Source organism: Cherax quadricarinatus, chromosome 72, assembly GCF_038502225.1.
Source record: "Cherax quadricarinatus isolate ZL_2023a chromosome 72, ASM3850222v1, whole genome shotgun sequence".
Lineage (NCBI taxonomy): Eukaryota > Metazoa > Arthropoda > Malacostraca > Decapoda > Parastacidae > Cherax > Cherax quadricarinatus.
In genome coordinates this window covers 255,148-277,765 of record NC_091363.1, presented here as the reverse complement: position 1 = coordinate 277,765, position 22,618 = coordinate 255,148, and the positions used below count along the sequence as shown (strand labels likewise).

General features: G+C 41.4%; 1 protein-coding gene across 1 annotated transcript in view; it reads right to left on the bottom strand.

The window, feature by feature from the left end:
• The window catches only part of knk (protein Skeletor knk), a 176,331-nt gene that overhangs the window by 4,449 nt on the left and 149,264 nt on the right, over positions 1–22,618 (bottom strand). The window contains exons 14-15 of the mRNA XM_070100241.1: positions 19,401–19,547; positions 18,901–19,008 (exon numbers count right to left, since the gene is read on the bottom strand). Of these exons, the coding sequence (XP_069956342.1) occupies positions 18,901–19,008; positions 19,401–19,547 (255 nt within the window). The remainder of the gene's footprint in view (positions 1–18,900; positions 19,009–19,400; positions 19,548–22,618) is intronic.

The window sequence follows — 22,618 nt, the reverse complement described above, 5'->3', positions numbered from 1 at the left end:
GAACCAACTTTGTCCCTATTATCGAACTCGCCCCTATTTTCGAACCGCCGGGTACCGGATCTGTCCAGCAGCCCCCACTGTCCATGTCCCCGCACAGGCGCCGTGAGCCAGTCTGGTTTTGTTGATGCTTGAGTGAACACTAACCTGCTCTCTCATTCAAACATTTTATGATTATTTCATTGTGTTTAGTGCTTGTGGGACTGTGAAATAAGCTACCATGGGCCCAAAGAAACTTGCTAGTGGTAAAGAAAGTGAGAAACACCATAGATGTGAAGAAAGAAATAATACAGAAGTATGAGAGTGGTGTGAGACTTGTTGAGCTTGCCAGGATGTATGGGAAAAATAAGTCGACCATTGGTTCTATCCTGGCAAAGAAAGAACAAATCAAGGAAGCTGATGTTGCGAAAAGTGTTAATATGCTAACCAAAAAAAGACCACAGACAATCAATTAGGTTGAGAAGTTGTTGCTGGTGTGGATCAAAGACAAAGAGATGGCAGGTGATAGTGTTTCAGAGACCATTATTTGCGAAAAGGCAAGGAAGTTGCATGCCGATCTGGTACGGGAAACTCCTGGAACCAGTGCTGATAGTGAATTTAAGGCCAGCAGAGGCTGGTTTGACAGATTTAAGAAGTGTAGTGGCATACACAATGTTGTAAGGCATGGTGAGGCAGCCAGTTCAGACAAATGGGAGGCTGAAAAGTTTTGTATAGGAGTTTAAGGTTTATGTAGACACTGAAAAATTAAAACCCCAACAGGTGTTCAATTGTGACGAAACAGGCCTGTTTTAGAAGAAAATGCCAAAGAGGACCTACATTACTCAGGAGGAAAAGGCACTCCCAGGGCACAAGCCTATGAAAGACAGGCTAACTCTTTTATTCTGTGCTAACGCTAGTGGTGATTTTAAATTGAAGCCTTTACTTGTGTATCATTCAGAAAATCCCAGAGTGTTTAAGAAAAACAATGTCATAAAGAACAAGTTATATGTCTTGTGGAAAGCAAATAATAAGGCATGGGTCACAAGGCAAATTTTCAAAGAGTGGGTCCATGAAGTGTTTGGTCCCAGTGTGAGAAAATACCTCCTAGACAAAAATTTGCCACTCAAGTGCCTCCTGTTAATGGACAATGCTAATGCTCATCCTCCAAACTTATTAGACCTCTTGTCTAGGGACTTCAGTTTTATAACAGTTTTATAACACCACTCCTCTCCTCCAGCCCATGGACCAGCAGGTCATTTCTAACTTCAAAAAACTCTACAAAAGCAGTGTTTGAAAAGTGCTTTGAAGTGACCACAGACACTAAGTTGACCCTAAGAGAGTTCTGGAGGAATCACTTCAATATCTACAGCTCCATAAGCCTTATAGGTAAGGCTTGGGAGGGAGTGACTTCCAGGACTTTGAACTCTGCTTGGAGACAATTGTGGCCAGATTGTGTCCAAAAGAGGGATTTTAAAGGGTTTGAGGCTGACCCTGACCCTCTGCCTTTTGTGGACTCTCTTGTGGCATTGGGGAACACCTTTGGGCTGGAGGTGAGTGGCGAGGATGTGGAAGAGTTGGTGGAGGACCACAGGGAAGAGCTAGCTCTGAAGAGCTGGAAGAGCTTCATCTGGAACAGTATCAGACCATACCTGAGGACCTTGCTTCAGAGGAGGAGGAAGAGGGAGTGGATGAGGTGCCTTCTTCAAAGATTAAGGAGATTTATGCCAAATGGAATGATGTCCAAATGTTTGTGCAGAAGTACCACCCTGAGCAAGCTGAAACAAGCCATCTTTGCAACAAGCTCAGTGACAAAACCATGTCCCATTTTAGGGAAATCTTAACGAGGCACCAGAAACAGAGGACTGTGGACAGTTATTTTGTGAGACAGGGGTCCAGTAACTCTCAAGCTGGTCCTAGTGGCATTAAAAGACAGAGAAGGGAAGTAACCCCAGAGAGGGCTTTGATACCTGAAGTCCTCTTGGTGGGGAATTCTCCTTCCAAATACTAGCCCCAACTCCCTCTCTCCTCCTCCCCATCTTCCAGATGCCATCACCAATCTTCAATAAAGGTAAGTAAAAATGTTATTTAATATGCTTATTTGTATTTATTAATACATAATTGAACACAAACATAGTATTTCCTCAGAGAAGAACTTAACTTTTTGTATGTGGCAACTTCATGCAGGACTGCCCATATATTACAACACAAGTACTATAATATCAATATATATACAGGTAGATGTAATAACAGGGGAGGATACAGTAGCCTAGGCTGGGAGACTACAGTAGCCTAAGCTGGGAGACTACAGTAGCCTAGGTTGTGTATGTAAAACTAGGTGTGTATGTAAAACTGCAATTAATCTCTACAAAATGTATTTTTTGTGAATATTTTTGGGTTTCTGGAACGGATTAATTGTATTTCCATTATTTCTTATGGGAAATACTGCTTCGCTTTTCAAACTTTTCGAATTTAGAACTAGCTCCTGGAATGGATTAAGTTTGATATTTAAGGTTCCACTGTAACTTGAAATATAACTGTAAACAAAAATTTTTTTTTTATTTTTTTCAACAAGTTGGCCGTCTCCCACCGAGGCAGGGTGATCCAAAAAAGAAAGAAAATCCCCAAAAAGAAAATGCTTTCATCATCATTCAACACTTTCACCACACTCACACATAATCACTGTTTTTGCAGAGGTGCTCAGAATACAACAGTTTAGAAGCATATACGTATCAAGATACACAACATATCCCTCCAAACTGCCAATATCCCAAACCATTCCTTTAAAGTGCAGGCATTGTACTTCCCATTTCCAGGACTCAAGTCCGACTATATGAAAATAACCGGTTTCCCTGAATCCCTTCACTAAATATTACCCTGCTCACACTCCAACAGATCGTCAGGTCCCAAGTACCATTCATCTCCATTCACTCCTATCTAACACGCTCACGCACGCTTGCTGTAAGTCCAAGCCCCTTGCCCACAAAACCTCCTTTACCCCCTCTCTCCAACCCTTTCAAGGACGACCCCTACCTCACCTTCCTTCCCCTATAGATTTATATGCTTTCCATGTCATTCTACTTTGATCCATTCTCTCTAAATGACCAAACCACCTCAACAACCCCTCTTCTGCCCTCTGACTAACACTTTTATTAACTCCACACCTTTTCCTAATTTCCACACTCCGAATTTTCTGCATAATATTTACACCACACATTGCCCTTAGACAGGACATCTTCACTGCCTCCAACCGTCTCCTCGCTGCTGCATTTACCACCCAAGCTTCACACCCATATAAGAGTGTTGGTACTACTATACTTTCATACATTCCCTTCTTTGCCTCCATAGATAACGTTTTTTTTGACTCCACATATACCTCAATGCACCACTCACCTTTTTTCCCTCATCAATTCTATGATTAACCTCATCCTTCATAAATCCATCCGCCGACACGTCAACTCCCAAGTATCTGAAAACATTTACTTCTTCCATACTCCTCCTCCCCAATTTGATATCCAATTTTTCTTTATCTAAATCATTTGATACCCTCATCACCTTACTCTTTTCTATGTTCACTTTCAACTTTCTACCTTTACACACATTCCCAAACTCATCCACTAACCTTTGCAATTTTTCCTTAGAATCTCCCATAAGCACAGTATCATCAGCAAAAAGTAACTGTGTTAATTCCCATTTTGAATTTGATTCCCCATAATTTAATCCCACCCCTCTCCCGAACACCCTAGCATTTACTACTTTTACAACCCCATCTATAAATATATTAAACAACCATGGTGACATTACACATCCCTGTCTAAGACCTACTTTTACCGAGAAGTAGTCTCCCTCTCTTCTACACACCCTAACCTGAGCCTCACTATCCTCATAAAAACTCTTTACAGCATTTAGTAACTTACCACCTATTCCATATACTTGCAACATCTGCCACATTGCTCCCCTATCCACTCTATCATATGTCTTTTCTAAATCCATAAATGCAATAAAAACTTCCCTACCTTTATCTAAATACTGTTCACATATATGCTTCAATGTAAACACTTGATCTACACATCCCCTACCCACTCTGAAACCTCCTTGCTCATTCGCAATCCTACATTCTGTCTTACCTCTAATTCTTTCAATTATAACCCTACCATACACTTTTCCTGGTATACTCAATAAACTTATTCCTCTATAATTTTTACAATCTCTTTTGTCCCCTTTCCCTTTATATAAAGGGACTATGCATGCTCTCCGCCAATCCCTAGGTACCTTCCCCTCTTTCATACATTTATTAAACAAAAGTACCAACCACTCCAACACTATATCCCCCCCTGCTTTTAACATTTCTGTCATGATCCCATCAGTTCCAGCTGCTTTACCCCCTTTCATTCTACGTAATGCCTCACACGTACCTCCCCCACACTTACATTCTGCTCTTCTTCACTCCTAAAAGATGGTATACCTCCCTGACCAGTGCATGAAATTACCACCTCCATTTCTTCCTCAACATTTAAAAGTTCCTCAAAATATTCAAAACAAAATTACTGATACAATTATATTTCAAGTAACATTCTGCATATTAATACAAATTGGATAAGTTTTTTTTTTTCAACAAACCGGCCGTATCCCACCAAGGCAGGGTGGTCCAAAAAGAAAAACGAAAGTTTCTCTTCTTAAATTTAGTAATTTATACAGGAGAAGGGGTTACTAGGCCCTTGCTCCCGGCATTTTAGTCGCCTCTTACAACACGCATGGTTTACGGAGGAAGAATTCTGTTCCACTTCCCCATGGAGATAAGAGGAAATAAACAAGAACTAGAAATTAGAAGAAAACCCAGAGGGGTGTGTATATATATGCTTGTACATGTATGTGTAGTGTGACGTAAGTGTAAGTAGAAGTAGCAAGACGAACCTGAAATCTTGCATGTTTAAGAGACAGAAAAAAGACACCCGTAATCCTACCATCATGTAAAACAATTACAGGATTCCGTTTTACACTCACTTTGCAGGATGGTAGTACCTCCCTGGGTGAAATTGGATAAGTATGCTTGAAAAATTCAAAACACTTGTCTTGGTAAAATATCAATTACAGTGGACTCTCGTTTTTTGTAAGCATTGGAAGTCATAATTTTCAAAAAATCATAACGTTTATTTCGTCAAAATATTGACTCATGAATTGTTGTTTGACTCGCAAATAGTCGCTCGTCCCAGACGCATACGCATGGCCTCGATTGGCCCCACACCCCATTCACAGCCAGTGTGCCATTGTTTATCAATGAGTGAGGACGATCCCATGCATTCATATGATACATTTTGTAATATTCCATTCGTTTTAGTGCTTGCAACTGCCACATAAGCCACCCTGGCCCCAAAGGAAGCTCCTAGTGCCAGGCTTTTGGTAATGAAGGTGAGAAACACAATAGAATTCAAGAAAGAACTCGTAGCAAAGTACCAAAGTGGAGGAGGAAGAGAGAGGGAAGAATGTATCTTCTTCAGTGATTCTACAATATGTATGATACTAAAGCAGCACGAGTCGATAAAGGCTATAGCTCCAGCCAGCGATAAAGTGTAGCATTAACAGCGTAGCAAGTAAGTTAAATGACTGATAGAAAAAGGACAGCACGAACCTAACTCCTCCAATGTTGTTGGAGTTATATAGGGCTACTGACAACACCGCCTCCCCCCACCACCACTATGTACAGCTTATGCTCTCAGTGGCCCTTATACACCCAACAACAAAACACATCATCACTTGTGACATATGTAATGACAGTTTTTATTCATTCTAGAGTGTATGTCATGTTTCTATGTTATTAATATTGTTTATTATGTCATATTAGATGAACTGTGATAGATAAGCCGTAGAGTTGATATTAGTGTCATATTGAAGACTATCTTGTCCTGCCTCCAAACACACACCCCTGCCGCCACCACAATTCCTAACATATGTAATGACGTATTTTATTCATACACCAACAAGAGCCTTCATTAAAGGTAAGTGTGATGTTATTATTGTTTTATTCTTCATGTCTCATTGTTTTCTGTGTATGTAAATCTATATTTCATGTAAAAAATATATTTTTTTGTTAATACTTTTGGTCTGAAATGGATTAATTGTAATTGTTATTTATGAATTAATTGGATTTACATTATTTCTTAAGGGGAAAACGGTTTTGCAAATCGTCAATTTTGCCATTAGTCACACTCTCTGGAACAGATTAATTATGAAAAACGAGGGTCCACTGTACTACATGTGTGGTAATGTAATGAATAATATTTATACTGATACTGGTAGTTTAATTGCAATACCAATAAAAAGATTAATGTACCAAATTGAATTACAGATATACAGTATTATTGCATTCAGTATTACAGTTTAGAATATAGAAAATTAGAAAGTTTAGTGTATAATACTGTAATATTTTATCAGAAAATAAAACATGGCAGGTCTTAAAACTAAAATTGTAGGGACTATTAAATACGTATACAGTATACAGTTTCGTAAACTGTCGTATCTGAGTGCCTCTGCAAAGAAAGTGATTATATATGAATGATGATGAAAGTGCTGAATGATGATGAGTTTTTTTCTTTCTTTTTGGGTCACCCTGCCTTCGTGGGAGACGGCTGACATGTTAAAAAAAGAAAAGCATACATTCATCCGACAATGATTTAAATATTGAGATTCATATTTTTTTTTTTTACTTCACTTTACACAGGATTTAGAATTTTCATATGTATATATAGCACTGCAATTTACTGTACAAGGTCATGTAGCCAATTAGCAGTACATAATACTGTAATCATGGGGGAGCGCTAAAACCGTAGGATTATACAGTGCATGTGGGGGAAGGGGATGAAAGGTATTCTGGCTCAATTCAGGGAACTGGAGCACAGATCCAATTCCCTAGATCAAGAGCCCCTCACCAACATCAAGGAACCTCCCTTGAGGGGAATTAACAATACAGTATTGAATTAACCCTTTGACTGTTTCAGTCATATACATAGGTCTTACGCACCACTGTTTCTGATGTATTTATACGTGTAAATTCTAGCGGCTTCAAATCAAGCGGGAGAAAGCTGGTAAGCCCACATGTGAGAGAATGGGTCTGTGTGGTCAGTGTGCACCACAAAAAAAATCCTGCAGCATGCAGTGCGTAATGAGAAAAAGAAAACCTGACCGTTTTTTTGGATTAAAACGCCGACTTTGAGGTGTATTTTCATATAGTATTTATCGTTGTATTCTCGTTTTTATGGTCTAAGGTGATAAAATGGAAAACATATTAGAGAAATAGAGATGATTTTGATTACTTTCACGATGAAAACGACCTTGAAATTGAGCTCAAAGTAGTAGAAATAGAAATGTTCACTTTTTACCAATGTTCAGGAGCAAGCAAATCACACCACACGTCCAATACACTTCAACTGGGGAGTCTAATATTCTTTCACTAGCGCACTGATATTGTTTATACCATTTTTACAATAATGCAGTAGTCTGCATAACAGTAAATTTTGTATTTTTCTGTATGAATAAAAAATCAAAATAGAAAGCAATAGTAATATAAGAGGGGCCTAGAGACATGACTAATAAACAGAGGATATGTCATTTTAGTGCCAAAGATGTCTACATTGTTTATTCTGAACCCCATTTTGAAATTGGCATCTTTTTTAATTTGTGTGATATTGGCCATTATTATTATTATAATCAAAAAGAAGCGGTAAGCCACAAGGACTATACAGCGCTGCAGGGCAGGAAGGAAGCGAGGGCATCAGGTGGCAAAAGGGAGATGGAGGAGTCAGAGGTTACGGATAACAGCGGGGTAGTGCATGGTGAAAGGGTAAAGGGCAGCAAGAGACTGAACTAGAAAGGGCTGAGGGGAGAGCGAAAAGTATCATCAGAGTTTGTGGAGTAAATCAGTCGTTGTCAAGAAGTCAATGAGAGAGTCAGGATTAAAGGAGGGTCCATCAGCAAGAAGGGAAGGTAAAGAGAGAGTAGTAGAACGAAGACGACGTTGGAGGTAAATTCTGCGTGCTCATTGATAGAGGGGGCAGTCTAACAGAATGTGGCTAATCGATACTGGAACTTGACACTGCTCACAGAGAGGAACAGGGTGCCTCTCCATGAGATACCCATGAGTAAGACGAGTGTGGCCAATGCGAAGGCGGGAGAGAGTGGTCTCCCAACCTCGGCACTGATGACAAGAAGACGGCCAGTAACCTATGCTCGGTTTAATAGAATGAAGTTTGTTACCGAGCAGAGTTGACCAACGTTGTTGCCAACGGGTGCGAAGGTGGGTAGCTATTGCAGCAAAATAGTCCAGAAATGGAACACCTCGATAGGAAATTGGTAGGTCATGTACTGCTGACTGCGCAGCAGTGTCTGCCTGTTCATTGCCCTGTACGTCGACATGACCAGGGACCCAACAAAAAACAATATCTTTATGTTTGGTAGAGATACGGCGTAGCCAAAGTTGGATATGGAGAACTAGGGGATGAGATGTATCAAATTTTCGTATAGCCTGTAGAGCACTAAGGGAGTCTGAGACTACTACAAATGATGACACAGGCATAGATGCGATACGAATAAGTGCTGCAAGAATGGCATACAGTTCAGCAGTAAAAATGCTAGCTGAAGATAGTAAATGCCCCCGCACGACGCTGTCCAGAAACACTGCTGCGAATCCGACGCCGTCTGAAGACTTAGAGCCATCTGTGTACACAGCGGTGGCATGAGAATGGGAGTGGAAGTGATCAAGAAAAAGAGAGCAGGAAGCCACCGTAGGCAGTTGAGCTTTCGAGCAAGGGAGTGAGAAAGAACAGACACGAACAGCTGGAACTTCCCAGGGGGGTAGGGAAAAGTGAGATGCTACATGAACATATAAAGGTGGTAACTGAAGGGAAGACAAGAGTGAATGTAGGCGAAGAGAAAAGGGACGGAGCAAACAGGGGCGGTGAACGAATAAAGAATGTCTACTAATATCGGTGACCATTCTATAAATGGAAGGATTGTGTAAATCGTGAGAGCGTACATAGTAGCGAAGGCAATGGGCATCACGGCGATCAGACAAGGATGGAACATTCGCTTCTGTATAGAGGCTCTCAACAGGGGAAGAGCGAAAAGCACCAAGGCACAAACGTAATCCTTGGTGATGGATAGAGTTAAGGCTAGAGAGAGTAGCAGGAGAGGCCGCGGAATAAATCTGGTCACCATAATCGAGTTTCGACAAAACGAGGGCTGAATGTAGGCGAAGCAGAGTTCGACGATCAGCTCCCCATGAACGATGAGCAAGGGTTTTAAGAAGGTTTAGCGGGCTGTGACAAGTTGCCTTCAGAGAGGTAATGTGAGGTTTCCAGGATAACCTACGGTCAAAGAGAAGGCCTAGAAACCTGACTGTATCACGTTCGGGGATACGGGAGCCATAGGGATACAAAGGATGATCGGAGATAACAGAGCGTCTAGTGAAAGTAATTTGGTGAGTTTTGGTACTTGAAAATTTAAACCCATGCGTGGTGGCCCAAGTGGAAACACGGTCGACCGCATGCTGGAGAGAAACTGCAATAAGATGACAGTCAGCACCTGCACAAGCAATAGCGAAGTCATCAACATAGAGTGATGACCAAATATTGGGTGGAAGAACAGAGGCCAAATCATTTATAGCAAGGAGAAAAAGTGTTGTGCTTAGAACACATCCCTGAGGGACACCTTCAGCTTGGACGAAGTCCGGGGAAAGAACATTATTGACTCGAACACGGAAATGTCTGTCAGTTAAAAAGTTCTTAAGGAAGGATGGTAGATTGCCTCGGAGGCCTAAGGAATGGGCCTGGGCCAAAATATTATACCTCCAAGTTCTGTCATATGCCTTCTCAAGATCAAAAAATATGGCAATAACTGAGTGATTATTCACAAAGGCATTACGAACATACGTATCCAAGCGTAGTACGGGGTCTATGGTAGAATGACCCTTACGAAAGCCATATTGACTAGCGGAGAGACTGTTGTGTGTCTCTAAATACCACATTAAACGTCGATTTACGAGACGTTCCATCACTTTGCAAACTGCACTAGTAAGAGCGATGGGACGATAGTGGGAGGCATCATGTCCTGTAGTACCCGGTTTGCGGAAAGGGAGAACAATGGCAGATTTCCACAGCTGGGGAAGAACTCCTTGTGCCCAAATAAGATTGAAGAGGTGTAAGAGGACTACAAGGGCTGACCGATGTAAATGTTGTAACATACGAATATGAATGTCGTCAGGCCCAGCTGCCGATGATCGGCAAGCTGAGAGCGTTGCCTCCAGTTCTTGAAGTGTAAAAGGCACATTATACTGTTCTTCTCTGAGAGAAGAAAAGTCCAAGGGTACTAACTCTCTGGCAGACTTTGAGGAAAGAAACGAGGGGCATAGATGGAGCCCTCGGGAAATACGGACCAGATGTGTGCCAAGTTAAATGGCAACGTCGAGAGGGTTTGCTACATCAACATCAGCGACCCATAGAACAGGAGCCGGGTCAGGAGAGTATTTACCACTCAATTTCCTCACTTTTTTCTAGACTGCACTCATAGAAGAAGCAGAGGTGATGGTGTAAACATAGTCTCGCCAACAAGTGCGTTTAGCTTCACGGATGACACGGCGAGCGATCGCACGCTTCTGCTTAAAATCAAGAAGTCTCTCAGCGGTTCTATTGTACCGGTACCTGCCCCATGCAGCACGTTTCAAACGTACTGCACGAGCACAAGCAGGAGACCACCAAGGCACGCACTTCTGAGAATGCCTGCCTGAGGTTTGGGGTATAGAATGAGAAGCTGCGGTATAAACTGACGTCGAGAAGATGTGTAGGAGCTCATCAATGGAGGATGAAGAAGGAACCTCACTAAAAGCAGTGAGGTGTGAGTAAAGATCCCAATTTGCCCGATCAAATTGCCAGCGAGGGCTACAGAAAGGTGGTGAATAGGAAGGAGAAGTAAGAATGATCGGAAAATGATCACTGTCATGTAAGTCCGGTAGAACAGACCAGGTGAAGTCTAGTGCAGTGGAGGAAGAGTAGACTGATAGATCGATGCAAGAGAGAGTATGAGTACGAGGATCAAAATGGGTGGGAGTACCCGTATTTAAAACATGGAGGGGGTGAGAGGTGAGAAAAGCCTCCAACTGGATGCCACGTGAGTCACAATGAGACCCCCCCAGAGGAAATGGTGGCCATTAAAATCACCAAGTAACAGAAGTGGTGGTGGTAAGGATGAAACAAGAAAGGCAAAGTCTGGGATAGAAAATGCTCGAGAAGGAGAGAGATATAAAGAACATATTGTAAACCACTTATTCAAGTGGATACGGGCTGCAGTGTAATGCAGCGAGGTATGGACAAATAGTTGACAGTACGGAATACCATTGCGTAGAAGAAGGGCACTTTCATTAAAGGTCCCATCTGAGAAAGGATCCGAAGAATACAATAAATTATAGCCTGAGATAGGTTGGAAAACAGCCGAGTGTAATTTTGGTTCTTGTAAGCAAGCACCAACAGGGGAAAACCTGGAAAGCAACATCTGAAGCTCACCCCGATTACCCCTGAGGCCGTGGATATTCCACTGTAAATAGGCCATGATTGGCGATGAAGAAAATACCAGGAATCTATAGGTAAAGGCACCTACAGACTAGAGGAGTTAGAAAAGTCAATGTGTGGTGGCATTGGAAGACGTTCAAGTAGCGAAGGAACGGAGCGTTGCAAAGAATGGGGTTGTGAAGATGGAGGAGAGGGTAGAGAAGGAACAGGAAGTGAATCAGTGTCCATTGAAGGTTTAGTCTCTGCAATATATTCTGAAATGGCTTCAAGTGTTTCTGAATTCAAAGATGTATTGGAGACCATATTGGAGATAGAAGGAGGAGGGTGAGTAAAGATTGGGACAGTAATGGACTGTACCAAAGTAGAGGGGGAGGGAAGAGTGTAAGGGACTGGAGATGAAGTGTGGGGGGGGGACAGAAGAGGCAGAAACTTGGGAGGTGGCAGAAGAGGGAGAAACTTGGGAGGGGACGGGGGTGGAAGACATAGTACGAGGAGGAGGGTGAATCTCCACACTTGTAATAGAGCCAGAGAGAGGGGAAGAACTAGGTACAGAGACTGGAAAGGTAAAGTGTGGAGGTGGAAGAAGGGAAGGAAGGGGCAAAGAAGATTTGAGCAATGTGGATTTTTTGGACTTCTGAGAAGTAGAGGGGCGATTGGTATTAGGTGTCGTACGAGGTCTTGTCGATACTGGGGCTTGTGAGGAAGGACGCGAAGATGTGAGAACAGACTGAGTTGTAGTCGGGACGTCAGAGCCAAGGACAGCAAAAGGATTAGATGCCGGAGTGGCTATGGGAGGGGTAACAACAGAGGAGGCTGCAGAAGATGGGACCCCAGAAGTGGGGGGATGTTTGGAAACATGAGAATAAGAAACACGGGGTAGTCTCCCTTGGAGGCGGAGATGAGTAACTGCCATAGCATAAGGGAGACCTTCTGCCTCTTTGAGGCAACGGATTTCACGTTCATTTAAGTAGACCTGGCAACGGCGGGAGTACGAAGGGTGAGCTTCATTACAATTAAGGCAAGATGGAGGTTGACTGCAAGATGTATTAGAATGGTCGTCGGCACCACATACTGGGCATTCGGCCATAGACCTGCAATATTTCGCTGGGTGACCAAAACGCCAGCAATTTCTACATTGTTGCGGTGTAGGTATCACCTTTCGAACTTGTAACAGATGTCCCGCGACATATACAGAGGACGGGAGTTCTCGGCTGTCAAAAGTTAAACGAGCCACATTGCAAGGGTAATGTCTCCGCCCCCAGGCAGGAAGGACATAAGTGTCTACTTTGAGGATTGGGAGATCCTGGAGTTCCAGCTGTTCAAAAATGTCATTGCCACATGACTGGAAATTCTGTTGGACTATGGTATGGGGCAGAATGACAGTACCACTACAAGAATTGAGAAAGATGTTTTTCAATAGTGATAGGAGTAGTATCGATATTCGAAAGGAGAGAAAGATCATGAGCTTGGGTAGCATTCTGGACTGTGACGATGCGCGTACCGCTCTTGAGAGCATGAAATGAAATATCTCTACCAACATGATGCAGGAGCGCTTTGCCAATACTATGGTCAGAAAGGTAGGCAGAAGAAGAAGTCGGATTAAAGTAAAGAATTTAGTCCATTGTGTGGTCCGAAACCGAGCGAGGAGAGGGAGTGCTTGACGTGTCGGTCTTTTCTGAGTAGAATGGGAAGGTAACGAAGGAGCATCATCAGGAGATTGACGTTGGCGTTTAGGAGTAGGACCGGAGTTGGTCCGGCGTGAAATGGGCGGGCGATTCGAAAATTGCCATACCGTAGAGGGAGAAGCCGGAAGCATAGTCAAAGGAGAGCGGAGTTCAGACAAATCGAAGGAGTCAGTCGAAGCCCCGGTACCTGAAGCGGGTGAGGAAACAGCACCAGCAAGAGGTACAGGGGCATCAGGAGTGTCCGAAGAGTGGTCTAAACACAAGGCAGGGTCAGAATGGGGTGCGGTATCAAGAAGGGGCCCGGGGGTAGTGGGTTCATGGATTGGGTTCTCCATGGTTAGGTTACTCCTTTGCTTTTTGTTTTTAAGAAAAAAAAAGAAAGAAGAAAAGAAAATAAAAATAAAAAAAAAAGAATAAAAAAAGGGGGGAGCGGGGAGGAATAGTTCCCAGGAGGAATGAAAGGGCCGGAAATCTCCCTCCGCGCCCAAGAGGACCTCAGCACCGCTAGTAGCGCAGATGCAGCATGGAACCCGTGCCATACCCTACCCTTCATGCCAGTAAACCAGCAATCTGGGATAGCAACCTCACATCTGCCGAGCTACCTCGGTGGACAAAAGAGATGGCGGCCGGATATCCACCACAAAGCATACCTCCTTCGGCCACCACCCCCGGAATCCGAAAGGTGGCTTCCAGAGATACACCCATCGCCCGAAAGACACTCAAAGCTACTCCGGGATACCGGAGAGGGATCGGGACATCCCCAGGCAATCCAGATTCCACGGCAAACTACGCCACCGCCAAGAACCTTAACGGAATGGGATGGACCCCGGTGTCCTTTCCCCTACCTAGGAACTAGCGCGCCTGTGGGAGAAATCCCAAAGGCCAAAAAGAGGAAGGGCAAAAGGGAGGGGTGGGGAGGAGGAAGAGGAATGGAAAAAGGGGAGGATGGGATAGGGGAGGGGAGAATGGGGGGTAATTAGGTTCGGTCTGAGGAAGAAGACCGACAGGGCTAATTCCTCAGACCAAGAGCCTCTTCACCACGCCAAGGAGCCCCCCTTGAAGAGGTGTGAAATTGGCCAAATTGCCAATTTCTGACCATTTTATTGGGTAGTTCAAATTGGTAAATGGGCCGTTTCTTGTACTCAACAGATAGAAAAAATGGAGTTCTAAAGAACTAGCTATGAGTGGTCAACTGGAACAATGGAAGTGGCCAAAAACAGGGCTCAAAGTCGGCGAAATAGTTGATGCGTACATGTCGCCGAGACCGCTAACTTCGCTGGAGGGTAATTCCGTGAGTTTTCGATCAAATTTCGTACTTTTGGTGTCATTACCATTGGGAAAAGATTCTCTATCATTTCATAAGAAAAAATAATTTTTTTTTCCAAAAATTTATCGACATAGAATGAGTTTCAGAAAGGGGCCTGCAACAGTCAAAGGGTTAAACTGGCATGAGATATAACTGAGCCAGTGGTGGTGCAAGTTAAAATTGACCCAGAAAGACTTTGCTCCTTGTTTTAACAAGGAGTAAAATCTTTTTGGCTCAATTTTAATAAGTAGAAAGAAAAAGGAGATTCTTCAGAGATGTGCCATGAGCTGTATGATCCTTATTAGTTTCGCACTTTCCCATGAATGTAATAATAATAATTATAATTCAGAGATGTACATTTTAGTCAGCATTCATAGAAGTTACAGCTTGCTTATGTTGAGGTAGATCATTTTAGTGTATTATATGAAGTGCTAAACCCATAGGGATAATACAGTACCTGGGGGATGGGAGGTAATCAGTTATCCAAGGAATAGGAAGGTAGCTCCAATTCCCTGGATAGAGCCTTTCTCTTACACTAGGTAGCTTCCCTTGAAAGATCATCTATGTTTAATATTAACCTTGAAGGGAAAAAATTGAAACTTAAGTTTAAGAAATTTAAGAATGATACTTAGCAAAGATGGCAAGGAAAATATCAGGTATGTACTGTAATGGATTACCCCAAGAGCCTCCATGAATGGCAAGATGTTGGATGTTTGAAAAATGAATGGATACCAATTTCAAGTACACAGTGGAACCTCTACTTACGACTGCATTCATGTGCAAGTTTTTCCAGATATGAGCAGTCGCTTGGTCAATTTTTTGCTTCCAGACGCGAGCGAAATTTCCAGATGCGAGCGGGCCTCAAGGGAGGGTCCTTGACACTGGTGAGGGGGGGGGGCTCTTGATTTAGGGAATTGGATCTCAATTGTTTGTTGGACTATCTTATTGAAACTTGGGCAATGCATGATGGAAAGATGCTTCTTAACGTACACTAAAAATGAAAGAAATCGGACCATAAATAACGGAGTTCACTTCTCAGCCATTAGCCTCCCCTTAGTAGTGTATTTTTGTGTGGATTTTATGGTTACATTCTCGTTTTTGTGGTCGCATTTGATAGAATGGAAGATATACTACAGAAATAGATATGATTTTGATTGGCTTCACGATGAAAAGTACCTTGAAACTGAGCTCAAAATAGCAGAAACGTTCGATTCTTTGGCGATGTTCAAGAGTAAACAAATGACGTCACAATACCTGTCTGATTGGCACTGCCCCTCAACCTTCACATACTGGATAGCTCTTCAACACGCTAGGAAAAGTGGGAGCAGACAGCATGAGGTAGCAGTGGCAGACAACATGAAGCAGCAGTGGCAGACATCATGAAGCAGCAGTGGCAGACATCATGAAGCAGCAGTGGCAGACAACATGAAGCAGCAGTGGCAGACATCATGAAGCAGCAGTGGCAGACAACATGAAACAGCAGTGGCAGACCTTGTTGTACCCTATACTATAAGCGAGTTTCCAAATGCCACCACAAGATGGCAGTACGTATCAAAACAACGCTCAGTCCACTCCACTCGCAGTGGAGGGAATTCCTGTGTTTTCCTTACGTTTCGTGCAGTTATTTTGCAAAATTTCTTGTTTCTAACCATGGGTCCTAATAAAACAAGCACAAAGGACAGTGCTGAGAAGAAAAAGAGGATGATTTCCATGGAATTAAAGCAGGAAATCTTAGATACACAAACTAGGTGGAGGGTTAAGGACTTGGCCAGGCAGTACAGTACCAGCATACCACTTCTACGATATATACAACACTAAAGCAGGAGGAGTCAGTGACAAAGTGTAGCATTAAGAGTGTAGCAATTATAAGTCACTCTGTCTGACTTTCTTGGGTTATCCTAGGTTCTCTACACATGTAGTCCATAGCAGGAATGGCCACTGTGGTGGCCCTATAAACCCCAGCAACAACAATGGCCACATATGTAATGACATGTATTTTATTCATTCTAGTGTATATATCATGTTTCTATGTTATTAATATTGTTTATTATGTCATATTAGATGAATTATGATAGATAAATAAGCCGTAGAGTTGATATTAGGGAAATTATTGAAGTATTTTGTTATGCCTGGAATTCCACTGGAACGAATTAATTTCATTTCAATTAATTTAAATGAGGAAAATTGACTTTGCAAACGAGCAAATACAGATGTGAGCAAGGTCACAGAATGGATTAAACTCGTAAATAGAGGTTCCACTGTAATATGCTGGTATGAAGTAATGTAAACAGTGTGTTATAGATACATTACTGTATTGCTAATTATTATATTAAAAGCAAGCATTAAACTAGTATCATACAGTGCTGCACTTTGGGGGGTCCATAAATTCAGCTAAGACAACAGCATCAGTAAATTATGCTAATGCACTCACATGGAAAAATACACTATACAGTACAGTGGAACTCTGGATTTCGTACGCACTGAATATCGTATGTTTCGGATTTAGATCACCTTTTTGGGAGAAATTTTGGTCCGGATTTCGTACCTCACCCAGAAATCGTATGTATCAGACGCATCTGCCCACCTGGGAAGCCGCCACTTATATGTACGTGTCTCAGTCTGGCTCAGTCACTGGTCGAGTGAGCATTACTTCACGTGTTCATCCGAAACATTTCGTAATAATCCATTGTTTTTTGTGCATAACTATTGAGTGCGAATGTGAAATAAGCCACCATGGGCCCAAAGAAAGTTCCTAGTGCCAGCCCTTTGGCAAAGAAGGTGAGAAATACGATAGAATTCAAGAAAGAGTTTGTAGAAAAATCATTTAGCCGAGTTTGCCAGGATGTATGTGATATTAAAATCAACAATCTGTTCCATCCTGGCAAAGAAAGTAGAAATCAAGGAAGCTAAAGTTGTGAAAGGGGTCAATATACTAACGAAACAGAGATCACAAACAATCGAAGATGTGGAGATTTTGTTGTTGGTATTGATCAACAAAAAACAGTTAGCGGGAGATAGTGTTGTGGAGTCGATCATTTGCGAAAAGGCAAGGCAGCTGCATGTGGATCTCGTAAAGAAAATGCTTGGAACAAGTGCTGCTGTTAGTGAATTTAAGGCCAGCAGAGGCTGGGTCAGCAGATTCAAGAAGCATAGTGGCATACACAGTGTTGTAAGGCATGGTGAGACCCATTTTAGGCAAATCTTAGAGACTTCAGAAACAGAGCTCTCTGGACAGACTTTTAGTGCGACAGGGGTCCAGTGCCAGTAAAAGACAATGAAGGGAAGCTTTGATACCCGAAGTCCTTATGGAGGGGGATTCCCCTTCCAAACAATAAGCTCTCCTCTCTCCCCTTCTCACCTTCTTCCATACTCCAACAAGAGTCTTTAATAAAGGTATGTAATAGTGATTTAAATGTTCATTTATCCATTTCTTAGTGCTTGATATTTATTTCTGTATGTAAAACTATAGTTATTCTTTAGAAAATGTATTTTTTGTTAATATTTTTGGGTGTCTGGCATGGATTAATTGTATTTATATTATTTCTTAAGGGAAATGTTACTTCAGTTTTTGTATGTTTCAGATTTAGACTGACCTTCTGGAACAGATTAAGTATGAAATCTGGAGTTGCACTGTATATAGTTTTGTTTCAGTGTTAAGCTAATATTCATGGAGTATTATTATACAGTGGACCCCCGCATAACGATTATCTCCGAATGCGACCAATTATGTAAGTGCGTTTGTACGTGTATGTTTGGGGGTCTGAAATGGACTAATCTACTTCACAATATTTCTTATGGGAACAAATTCGGTCAGTACTGGCACCTGAACATACTTCTGGAGTGAAAAAATATCGTTAACCGGGGGTCCACTGTATTTATAGGGAAGAGCTGAGCACTTCATATAGCACCTAGGGATGCAATATAATGATGTTCAATCTGAGATGCCCTTCAAGGGAGGTTCCTTGATGCTGGTGAGGGGCTCTTGATTTAGGGAATTGGATTTGTGCTTCAGTTCCTTGAATTGAGCCTGAATGCCTTCCATCCTCTCACAGGCGCCGTATAATCCGCACGGGTTTAGTGCTCCCCCATAATAATGATAGCCCCATTTCCTAGGACCAAAAGATTAGTATCAAGGCACTCCATTTAAAAGGTACTTATAAGAAAACAGTAAATCTATAATGGAAAATCAGAGGCAATCAGATTTAATCCATGGGAATGGAAAGGTTGTTTCCACGCCTTAGATTGAGAAACTTAACTGGCATCATTGACAGATGATTTACATAGTTAATCAACATTATTTCAAATAAAAAAATAAAAAAAAAAACATTATTTTAAAATTTAACAACAAAGAAAAGTTTGCATTACCTTTTTGCTTACTAACCTGCTAAAGGTCTTGGATCTCCTCTGACTGAGTAACCAATGCCAGCTAAAACACGAACTTCTTTCTGCTGGTCTTCTGACAGTTGAGAATATGCACCATGTGGCTCATCTATAGAAATGCAAAAAAAAATAAAGGGGGAAATTTAATAATTTCTACATAGCCTTAAGAGCTTTATAAAATCTGACCTGCTGTAGGGTATATAAGTACTAGCTGTACAGTATGTTCTATCAGGCCTTATAACACTCACATCCATGAAACTTTACTGTTTAAATGTCTGCTATATCCATTGTAAAAAATGACAGATGGCACTACTAGCAGCATAACCAGTAGGCACTGCTACTGCTTGTCAGCAATACTGGCATCAATAGAACTTGGAGATACTACCACTAGCAGCTTAACTCACAGATTTTAATAAAATTACAGTAGACCCAGAGTTAACATGCAATCTGTTATACCAACACCAAAATTCAACAAATAAAAGTTTTTGCTCTACTGTTTACCTGTAATGATCATAGGGTGGTAGCTTCTGGGGTCATATGGGTTGGAGCCGCCTTCAACCAAGAACCTATATTTTGTGTTTCTCTTTATGTACACATCAGGGACAAGGTAACCATTTATATACCATGCCAATCCTGTGTCTGAGTATTCTGCAAATGTGGAAATACTTTACTAAGGTCTTCATGTTTATCAGTATACTGTAATTACTTTTCCAGGAGAAATACCATAAAGGGCAATCCCTCTTTTTTTTTTTTTTTCTTGGTAATTGTTTTACTTCAAATAAGCTTTAGCTCTTTCATGGTCTAGACCCCTGATCTGAAAATCGTTTTCTGGGTCCAAGAATTAAAAAAAAAAATTCTTATGAGCTAGAGAATCTTTTTCCAAAGGTAATGAAACTAAAAGTACAAAAATTTGATGGAAAACTTATGGAATTACACTCACAAATTCAGTTGTCTTGGCGATATTTATGCATTAGTGATTTAGCCCACTTTGAGTCCTATTTTAGGCCAATTACATTGTTCCATTCCACCTAATAGCGTACTAGCTATTTTGCTAGTGTGCCTTCCATTCTATCTACTGAGTACAAGAACCCTCCCATTTAAATATTTCAACCACTTACTAAGATCAGAAATGAGTAATTTTGCTAATTTCACGTGAAATTAAAAAACTGCCAATTTAAAAATAGGGTACAGGAGAAACACTGTAAACAATCTTGGCACTAAAAGAACATTTCCTCTGTTCATCAGTTACATCCCCAGACCATTCCTATATAGTAATGCCCCGCTGTGCAGCGTTTTGCCTTACGGTATTTCACTAATATGGACATTTCAAATTATGACCTAAACTCATCATACGTCCCCCCCCCCCCAACTCACTAATATGGTTACCGCATGCCACTCTGTTTACATACTCCATGAGCTCTGCATCTCTCCATTATGTTTGGAAACTTTCCAAAATTTCAAGTGTTTTAAAGTACTTTACCCCTGGATTTCGTGCATCCGCTTAGAAATTGTTGGTACCAGAAGCGTTCACCTGGGCTGCTCATACGTTCGTGACTCACTCTTGGGCACATTAAATGTCTTATTTTAGGTTAATGTAGACATTTTCATTAATCCATTTATCATATTTTCTTCAAAATTATAGAAGAAAAGCATTACATAGCATATAAACATGCCTTTGTTACTCGGTCACTAAGTGTCCCTCTAGTCTTAACTCCATAGTTATAATACTAATACGTAATAATAATCACTCTTAGGCACATTATATTAACCTAAATAAGACATTTAATGTGCCCAAGAGTAATTATTATTACGTATTAGTATTATGACTATGACGTTAAGACTAAAGGGACACCCTTAGTGACCGAGTAACAAAGGCATGTTTATATGTTATGTAATGTGGTTCTTCTATAATTTTGAAGAAAATATAGATGGATTAATGAAAATGTCTATATTAACCTAAAATAAGACATTTAGACATTTTCATTAATCCATCTATGATATTTTCTTCAAAATTATATAAGAAACACATTGCATATTATATAGCATATAAATATAGCATATAAACATGTGATGTTTATATGCTATCGAGTGGCGAGTCGGGTGGAGGGTAAACATTACGTTTTCTCTAGTCGAGCATTAGAGAAAACTGTGAATCTGGCTTCTGGCTCAGTCACCACCCTTAACACGCATTTGTTTACAATTCTCAGCATGAATTACAGTGGACCCCCGGTTCACGTCATTAATCCGTTCCTGAGAGCTCATCGTAAAGCAAAATTATCGGAAAGCGAATCAATTTTCCACATAAGAAATAATGGAAATCAAATTAATCCGTGCAAGACACCCAAAAGTATGAAAAAAAAAAAAAACTTTTACCACATGAAATATTAAGTTTAATGCAATAGAATAATTACAATAGCAATAATAAAAATAGAATAAACACAATAGAATAATTGACACTTACCTTTAATAAAGATCAGGTGATGACTGATGGGATGGGAGGAGGGGAGAGTGTCAAAGTTTTTAATGTTTAGAAGGGGAATCCCCCTCCATTAGGACTTGAGGTAGCAAGTCCTTTTCCGGGGTTACTTCCCTTCTTCTTTTAATGCCACTAGGACCAGCTTGAGAGTCACTGGACTTCTGCCGTACAACATATCTGTCCATAGAGACCTGTACCTCTCGTTCCTTTATGACTTTCCTAAAGTGGTTCACAACATTGTCAGTGAACAGGTTGCCAACATGGCTTGCAGTAGCTGTGTCAGGGTGATTTTCATCACATCATCACTAGTTGCAGGCATTTTTCTAATTAAATCCTCATGCAACTGCCTAGCCTTTTCACAAATGATCGCTTGAGAGATGCTATCTCCAGCTATCTGTTTTTCATTTATCCACACCAGTAACAGTCTCTCAACATTTTCTAACACTTGCGATCGCTGTTTTGTAATCACAGTTGCACCTTTTGCAAGAACAGCTTCCTTGATTGCCGTTTTCCTGCTCACTATAGTAGAGATGGTTGATTGGGATTTACTATACAACTTGGCCAGGTCCGACACACGCACTCCACTTTCATACTTTGCAATTATCTCTTTCTTCATTTCAATAGTCATTAGCACCCTTGGTCTCGAAGGGTTGGCACTAGAAGCTTTCTTGGGGCCCGTGGTGACTTATTTTGCAGAAACAAGCACCAGAAACAGTGATAATATGGATAATATGGAATGTACCGAATGTATCCTTAGATGCGCGCACACTGGCTGGCTTGTAAACACTGGCACACATGGGGCAGTTCAGGCCACATGTGGACACGTCTCGTACGAATCATATTGCATACCGGGTTTTGTTACGGGAACTGGGGCAATTTTTTTGCGATATAACGCTTCGGATACCAGATTTATCGGTTACCGGTGACTTCGCGAACCGGGGGACCACTGTATTCATTACTTCTCACTTTGTTTATGATGGCATCTAAAGGTAGTTGTTAGAAACGATTAAACACAGTGAACACGGTATGTTGATGGTGGTAATATGGCTGTGTTCTGCAGTGTAGGTAGCCGTAGGTGTAGCCCAGAGGGACTACACATGTGTACCTACATATACTGGATACCTACAATTAATACTATTCACCTCTTGCCCTACATTAAGACTACAAATATTTTAAGGTAAGTAATGAATGTACTAACCACTGAAGAGCTGCAACACTATAGTTATTCTCTATAAAATTCATT